The following is a 9250-nucleotide window of genomic DNA, read 5'->3' as shown; positions in this document are numbered from 1 at the left end:
AATTTGTTTTTCGGAAGAAAAAAAAAAACTCGTTTTGAAATTTTGTCGTGAAGGGTTCATTTTGCTGGGGGAAGATGACCAAAATTCCCTATCCCCAGAACTAGCACATTAACTTGCTATGAAATTAGACATTACCGAGAAATACGCTTACGTTAGTAAGCATAGGGTTGAATAACATCTGCTGCAATGTAAATCCGCTTACCGCGCGGCCTATTTAAATACAAATGCACACACACACTTGTAAACTTTCCGCCGATATGCATCATATCCTCTTTTGCTTTTGAGATATACTGTATGTAAACAAAACACGCGTGTGGCAACAGGAATTTAACCGAATAATTTAAATATCCTTATGTTATAAGCAGACCGGAACGTATAAGTATGTTTATAAATGTATCTGTATATATGTTTTTCGTTTCTGAAACCAATATCACTTGGTAAATTTTGTGATGGCAAAACAGTCTATCCAGGAGCATTTGTTTCAGAGGGAAGTGAAGGATGTCAAGTCTCTGGATCTCTGGCGCGCATGCTTAGCTGAGTTTCTGGGCACGGGCTTGCTATGTTTTATGGCTGTAGGGGCTGGGCTGGCGCCGGAGGGTAGCCCCCCAGTATCCAGCGTTCACGTCGCTTTAGAAGCCGGATTCTTTATTGCAGCAATCATCACTACCTTAAACACAGTAAGCGGGGGTCACGTGAACCCAGCCATCAGTCTGGGATTCCTGCTAACTGGTCAAATAGGACTTGTGCGCTGCTTTCTGTACATAACATCACAGACTGTGGGTGCAATTGCAGGATGCGGTTTACTTCTGGCCTTGACACCGGAGAACCTTCAACAAGGCAGTTTCGGGGTCATAGCCCCGGGTCCAAATGTCACGGCAACACAAGCTTTTGGGGCAGAGGTTGTGATCACTTTTTTGTTGGATTTTAGCACTTTTTCATTTGTGGACAACGGAAGACATGATCTGTCGGGATCAGTGCCATTTATAATTGGCATCATTGTTTCATTAAACATTTTTGCCATGGTAGGTATAATTAAAAAATTAAGTGCTAACTATTCTGTTTGACTATATATATACATCTACGACAAAAACGCCCCCAGGTCTTTCTTTAGAGTATAGTTAATTTTCTAACAAATGCATGTATTTTCTTATACAAAAAATCCTTATGAAAACATCATGGGTTTTAAGTTGATAAACGAAAGTTAATTATTGACTTCGGTCTTTCATGTTTTGTTTGTTTGTTTGTTTTTTTAATCCTGTTAAACTTTATTTGCCACAAGTACTGTAAGGGCTATTTACAGCAATAATTTACCTGGAGAAACGACTTAATTCTGACACTCGTGTCGTAGGTACATTTAACTTCGTTTGTCAAGATCCCATTTTCGGAAATGAACGAATACGGAAACACTTTGACAAGCAAATAAATGTAGCATCTAAATACATCTACAAACAAGATGAAAAGAATCAATTCATCATTTGTTATGGACATATCTTGGATTTAAAAAAAAAATAGAATCAAAAAAGGTAATTTTTGCATATTAATGTCTTTTTGAGGTGAAAATGTACATTACAATTGAATAATTATATACCCATTAGATGCAACATGACGGATTTCAATGCTTAGTTATACTGCTGCAAAAGTACCAATTTCTCACTAGTACATGTACATATAAAAAGTGCGAATACATATATATTTCAAATCGATATCAGAATAACTTGTTTATTATTATTGTTGTAACAGTCTGTTGTATATCAATACTCATGTGTAAACAGTTGTTTTATTTGCCTGTAAGTAGAACTACAGTCAATGTCCTGTATAATTTTTTCCCTTACAGTTTAACGTTTCCGGGGGTTGCATGAATCCTGCCAGGAATTTCGGCCCTATGGTGGTTACGGGGAACTATGCATACGCTTGGGTAAACGTGACATCCAAAACTTCATATATAACTAATGCAAATGTATATCGCATTTTCGTTTCCTAATATTATTCTTGGCTGTCTAGAAAGCGTGATTAAATAATCGTCAAAAATGTACTAGTATTTAAAATTCCTGAAACTAGTCAGATCGCGTAAGAAAGACCTTGAGTCTTGCATTAATTACCAAAAACAAAAACCTCATAATTAATTCCATGTATTGTATTTTCCAGTTTGGAAGAAAATAAACAAATTGTAAAGTAAACGATAATAATAATTTTTCCTCAACATTACAATTTTTAACAAATGGTGAAGGTATGATATTACTAGTATTACAATTGTTTGGCGTTCTTTGTGACGCCTTTTTTTAAATGGACCGTCCTCTTACCATTGCAGTTATGATACATGTAACTAAAGAATTTATAACACCAAATTCTGAATGCTCTAATCATGCGCTGGAAAACCAATCTGTAAAGTCAGATATTCACATTTCGCCAGTACCCAGACACGAACAAAACGTACAGACAAATACATCTGTATCAGATTTATCAGATCGTTTTTATTTCAATTTTAGACGTTTTCAGTATAATTTTCTGATGTATGTATATTAGACCATCCTTTGGACATCAATCTCTAATTAACCAGATTTGACATTTTATCATGTATTGCATTGCTACATTATCTCTAGCAAACTAAGTAGTGACATATTAAATGAATTTCTCGTGATTTTTGATGAGAAATCAAATCAAACAGTGTTTTATTTTGCATTTTTATATGTTTGTTTTACTTTTAAGTATATACAGAATTTCTTGTTGGGTTGGAAGGGAGGGAGGAGGAACAACGTAATAAGGGCACGAACAGATTTCTTTTCATGTGAATTATTTTGAATTAACAATGAACTACTTTTCGAACGTATGTTTTTAAATCTCCTTGAACCTGCTGAGGAGCATTAAACTTTTAGTAATCCATATTATTTTCTTGTAAGAAGAAGGGTAAATGAACGTCGAGGACGATACTGTATACAAAGTCCCTTGTAATGATATACACTGTACCCTTCATACAAAAACCTTCCTATCAGCGGGAGTTCAAAATGATTTCGATGATGCGGCGATAAAAAAATCCACTTAAAATATACAGACTGTGTAAATCTAGGAGAGAAGGGATGATTATGTATCTTAATGAGCTCATTATATGTACGAGAACGTCTAGATTTTTACGATTGAATACACTATTTTATACCAGTTTGGCTCCCTACTTATTTTTCTAAGGTAGACTTTGGGCGTATCATGGTTTCAAACATTCTTTTTTCTTTTTTTTTTAAATCGTATCATTTATTAACAATTTATTTTGTAAAAAGCCGAATGTTGTAAGATTTTATACAGGATGAATTCGAAGCTGCTTCGAAACGAGAACAATATCTATATTGAAGAGTTTACCTTTTGACCCATAGGGTAAAAATATCCTCAAAATGGTCAATATTTTTTAGCAATAGAAACAGTTTGATTTTTATATGTTCTTTCTGATTTGCACTTTTAAAGTCTTCCAAACACTTTTCTGTTTTAAAGCGGTAGCATTTACAGATTTTGCAGAATAAGTAGTGTGATTAGTTATGTCATGGACCTTCAAGAACGGACCTAATGGAATACATGCACGGGAATATAAATGATGTCCAGTCTTGACCAGTCTTTCGTAAAAATGACAACATGATATATGTATATGCGCGTTTGCTCGGCGTTAGTGTTCTTTGGTGGATGGATAGTATATAAATAGTGCCTGTTTGGGAGGGTAACAGTTGAAATTGACACCCCGAGAAAACCATTGTCAACCGACGCGAAGCGGAGGTTGACAATGGTTTTCGAGGGGTGTCAATTTCAACTGTCATCCTCCCAAACAGGCACTATTTATTTTGTTACACTGAATGTCTTAATTTTTAAGAACATTTTACTGCTTTTATATAGGAATAACGTGAATTCTACCGCGAACCGTACGCGCATAATTTTCGCGCATGTAACAATTTGTAATGTTACCGGTTGCTAAGTGCGTTGCTAACGCTGAGGGTAATAGAACGGATTATGAACTGCGTCTTAACCAATCAGATTTCAGTATTTAACATGAAAGTATAACAATGGAAGATATTGACCATCATACTTATTCGTATTTTATGACGCGAACAATCTGACTCTATACAAGCTGGCCTCTATAACTATGCGTTATACATATACATAACCACAATACAGTCCCACTTACATGCCAAATGGATATGTTCAGTGATATAAGGAACTCAGTTTGATTTGTATGATATTGTAGGTGTACTGGGTCGGTCCAATGGTTGGTGGGGGCCTAGGTGCTGTACTGTATGATAAACTGTTTTCTACCAAAGTCTGCAAATCGAGACTGAAGAGCTGTGTGAGTGGCGAGACCAAAGACACCAAGGAATTGGAGATTACGGTGGAAGAAAACGACAACAATATCAAACTGCTTGAACCTGAGCGGACATCGTGAGATAGAGGCAACATGATGGTTACGAATCTATGCAAAAATATGATATTTGTAGACTGCCGTAGTAAAATATTACGCAATATGTGGCGAACGATGAGCATCTATTAACATTATTGGATTCCTTAGATTCACAATGATGTAAATCTATACTATAACATACTGTACTAAATTAGATACACAAAGATGTTAATCTATTAACATACTGTACTAATTAGATTCACAACGATGTAGATCTATTAACATTACTGAATTCGTGAATCTGTTGTAAATCTATCAACATTATTGGATTCATATGATTCACAACGATGTAAATCTATTAACATTACTGGATTCGTGAATCTGTTGTAAATCTATCAACATTAATGGATTCGTTAGATTCACAACGATGTAAATCTATTAACATTGTGATATCCGTTGGATCCACATTAATTTTGTATAAAGACTGTGTTCATGTTTTTGTATATTTCAGGATAAAAACAATACATACATCGACATATGTTAGATATTTAGATAGAGTTTATTATTACTATTTTCATTTTGTTATTGTGTATGTTAGAATAAAATGTGCAATGTATTTCAAATGTTTTGTTTTAACAGTAAAAGACGGTGATCTAAAAAGTTAAACATGCGAAATGTTAAATTTGTTTTATCTAAAAAAAAAAACAGGGAAAAAAAGATATAAGTAAATGTTGATATGAAATTGAAGCATATATAATTGCTAAAAACTCGAAAACTCTAGTAATGCAAAGATTGAGAAAGAATCGATAAGATCAGCCCTGTAATTATCTATTAAAGATCGTTTACCCTGAAACCATGGTCACCTAATGTTCATGGTCAGATAAATGAAACTACATTAATGAGGTGTGGGAATGGAAAGTGGCCGCAGGGGGAAATAACCATCCAAAATTGGGGGAATGTAGAATTATGGAAGGAATCACGGCAGCAGAACTATAAGGAAAGGCCATTGCTTGAAATGATAATTGATCGCCGTCAATATCCTCATGCAAGACCGGGTTTGCTCTTATCGTATGAATAAAAAATCAGAGGAGGTTAAATTTGGGAAAATACAGCTTTTTTTAACTGAACTCCAACATGGCCATAGCAAAAATAGATGGATACCCCATCGGATATTAAAATGTGTATTAGACAAAGTAAATTGATACGGATTTCCGGAACTTCCATTCATTAGATATCACATCCAATTTATTTTCGAGACTTTTGGACAGAGATGTTTAGAAATTAAATATAAGAATACTATGCTTAAGCGTATCTTAGATTAAGTTAATGTATTTCTGATCCGGTTGTTATTTCGGAAGTTTAAAGGTAATGTATTCCAAATTCAGTGCAATTTATCAATATCATAAAATGAAATACAATTTCCAATACTCTAGTTTTGAAACTATATAAATGCTTGAGTTTAACTTTGTGGGATTAAACATGAACTATAGAGAGGTTTTTCTCTGCATTGTGATTTCTAGGACGGCGGGGATTACTCAATATGGTTGGATAAGGTTCAACGAGGTCAACTTTTGCAACTAACTTAAAACTTGAGTTTCTTTTGCAAAGATTCTTCTTCTTTGATGTTCTAATACTAATTGCCTAGGAGAGGTTCTCCATATTTAAACAAAATGATATATTTCAAGAAGAACAATGTATAAAGATATACACAATTGTCATTTGATAAGATTCTTTTACGAGCAAACTTACAATAATTACCTACATAAAACATGTTTTTACATGCGCCGGGTTATTTTTTTCTACATGACATGGTATGACAAAGTGAAGTATGAAAATAGTCAATGCATACAGACGACCATGCACTCAATGTGACGTGTTTATACTGGTTTTGAATTATTTATATATGGTGAATGACCGAATAATGGTACTACATGTACATGTACAGTAATTGTGATTTTAATTTAGGTGTTTGAACTAAGAATGTCTCAACAAAGCGCGGAGTGCTGCTTTAGATCGTATTTCATAGGAATCTAATTCGAAAACAGCTTTTATTAGGGATAAAAAAAAATGGGCTGATTATAATTAAGATGGTTTTATAAATCCAAGGTTTCTGACAGAAAAAAAACTCTATGCTATTTTCTTCGAAAGACTTTATTTCAGAGTATGTTCATGGTAAAGGCTTCCTCAATTGCCATCTACGTGTGCATGTAATTGAAAAAAAAAATGGGTTTCCGGAATCATATGCATATGTTATCTATGGAAAATAATGATACAACGAAATTGCAGTAGCAGAAGTTAATTGAAAAAATTCAGAAAATAATGGAAAAACAGTAGAATGTATACACTTGCAATGTTGAGACAATGGATAGGAATCTCTGATCCTCACAGTACATCGGGTTTTCATTAAATAAACAAATACTAATCTCTACTTGTTCACTTATCTTTAACAATGCAAATAAAAAATTGTTTGTTTCAAGTGTATTTAATTACTGTGATTTTTTATCTGGGTTTTCCGTAGGAAAAAATCTTGTAATTGAAATGTTGAAAATGGCGGAGGGAAGGGGTGGGCGAACGACTGCCAGATGGTGCCCCTTTTGTACGGTTAGCCCTTCCAACAGTTTTTTAAGATAGGAAATTTTGTTTTGCAGATCAATTGTACATATATCAAAGATGTGCATACTGCTTGGATTTTGATCTTTGATAATTTATGCTAGCATTACCAGCTGTGTACCTTGCTACAGTTTACAAGATAAGAACTGTTTTGTTTTGCATTTCCATTGAACATATATACAAGCTTTGTATATTACTTGTATTTTGTTTTGTGAGTATATGAGAAAAATGCCAGCTATTGAATTTAGTACTTTTCATCCATAATATTGCACACATGGTGCATCATTTGTTCAGATAGCTCCTATTGCAGTTTTCACGATAAAAGGTTATCTGCATTTTAATTGTAAAAATATGCACCATTGAGGTAATTAAACATCATCTTTCAATTTTTTAAATTTACCAATGTATTATGGTTACTGATCCCACAACAGAAACCCGGATGCTGTCACATTGACAGCTTTTTCTTGTTTGACAAATGTAATGTAAGTTGTTTCTTTATCCAAATGAATAACTTTTCGTTTTAAACGTATGGCGGTATATATCTTCAACATAAAACATAATTTGAAGTTCTATTTCTTTCAAAGGATTGATGAAAATACGATTCTAATACTCATAACACTGTACACCATCAAAATGGTACATATTATCAGGACATCGATTAATTTGTGTTCAAATAAGTGAAGAATGGTTCTTTTCCATAAATGTTACAAATACATAAAAATGTACATGTGAAAAAAAAGTAAACCTCTTTTTTCATTTCTATTGATTATGTATACAGTAAATCAGTTTCTGACTCAAGATCGCATGGTTTCGGCAATATAATTCCTAAACTTATTTTTCCAAATCATCCAATACCTTACTCAACCCCTTAGTGCACTAGATAATGACTAGTGTCCCTTACACAGCCAAAAATATCTATTTCAATATACGTCAATTATAGGAACCTCTTCCGTCCATCAAGGAAATTATAATGCTATAGGAGAAGTTAAGCAATTTGTTATTCGAGCCTCGTGGACTTTGCGGTATACATTTGCTGTAACAAAAGGCTGATCAGGTACAGAAACTTGATCAGAATCCGGAAAGGGGGGCGGGGGGTATTGGGGAGGGGGGAGGGTGGGGGTTTAAAAGGAATGCTATTATGTCCTTTTACTGACTGTGTTGGAATCAAATGTCTGACGTCTTGTGGGGGAAATGACGAAGTCTTTGGCCAATTTTAAGGACAAATTTCCCATTATTCTTTGTCATTGTAAAGATCAACACGTTTTCCCGCATAAGACCAATCACTTTTAGCAAAGCTTTACTGACAGAATTTTTTGTTTTATGTTATTGCATATATGAATATCAAGCGGATCTGTTAGATTTGCGGAGAGAAAGCATTACTGTTTTGATAGATATAACCTTATCATCTGCATGGCCTTACACAAATGTATATGTCATATTTGGAAGATCTGCACCTTTTACAGGCAAACAAAGATAAAATGAGATATAATACTTATAGATATTTAAATAAATTTCTTAGATTTGGCAGAATTCCTATTCTTGATCATGACTCTCGTTCCTTACTTTGGGGAGAGACTCACTCAGTGTGGATGAAAATAAATATCTTTTTTTTCAATCGTTCAAAATATTCAAGGTACTGGCAGATTTGAATAATCACAGATCACATTTTTGTTGATAACATTTTGCTTATTTATCTTTATTTATCTCATTCATCCTTGCATACATGTTAGACTAATATTAAATAACATTAACTTTTTACTATCAAATATCTAAGCACTGCTGTAATTTATTATTATATAAGTACAAACTAAGACCTATTTGCAATAACATTGTATTTGTTGTTACACATGTAGGGAGAGGGCGAATTAAGTTTTTATAACTTGTGCCCAATCACATTATAATATAAAATGCAATAAAATATGTTCAAATCAAACGCATAGATTCGTTTATGCATGTATGAGTATATCTATTTAAAAAAAAAAATATATCGTCTAGCGGGCATTTGAACATCTTCGCTAGCCAAGAGTTTTCGGTTTATTGGGGCCGATAACCCTTGGCTAGCGAAGATGGCATTTGTAATATTTTAAAACTACTGCCCATATGTAACAAATAAAAATTACTTATATCTATACTCCAAAAATCGTATCAAAAAAACAACGTCGATTTTCAACATCTTCATTGAAATGTTATCGCTGATTTTATACAAACAATTACACATGTATGTAGTGGTCACTTTATCGCGAGAACGACAACGATTTAAAGTACTAGTAA

The 9250-nt window shown here is 33.7% G+C and overlaps 1 protein-coding gene across 4 annotated transcripts; it reads left to right on the top strand.

Annotated features, from left to right (window-relative positions):
- The first annotated feature begins 238 nt into the window (after nucleotides 1-238).
- On the top strand, nucleotides 239-4992 carry LOC105340657 (aquaporin AQPAe.a). 4 transcript variants are annotated; one of them, XM_066084904.1, is made up of 4 exons: nucleotides 239-379; nucleotides 486-1022; nucleotides 1835-1957; nucleotides 4220-4992. In XM_066084904.1, exons 2-4 carry the CDS (start codon nucleotides 567-569, stop codon nucleotides 4412-4414), a joined length of 774 nt encoding a protein of 257 aa, XP_065940976.1. In that variant the 5' UTR covers nucleotides 239-379; nucleotides 486-566; the 3' UTR covers nucleotides 4415-4992. The 4 variants fall into 4 exon arrangements, with proteins under 4 accessions (XP_065940976.1, XP_011445128.3, XP_065940975.1 ...); XM_011446826.3 differs by lacking the exon at nucleotides 239-379 and having other exon boundaries at nucleotides 386-1022; nucleotides 1835-1915; XM_066084903.1 differs by lacking the exon at nucleotides 239-379 and having other exon boundaries at nucleotides 386-1022.
- Nucleotides 4993-9250: the final 4258 nt, after the last annotated feature.

Source organism: Magallana gigas, chromosome 5 (assembly GCF_963853765.1).
Source record: "Magallana gigas chromosome 5, xbMagGiga1.1, whole genome shotgun sequence".
Taxonomy (NCBI): Eukaryota; Metazoa; Mollusca; class Bivalvia; order Ostreida; family Ostreidae; genus Magallana; species Magallana gigas.
Note: the sequence above shows the minus strand (reverse complement) of the source record. Positions and strands in the feature narration are given on the sequence as shown.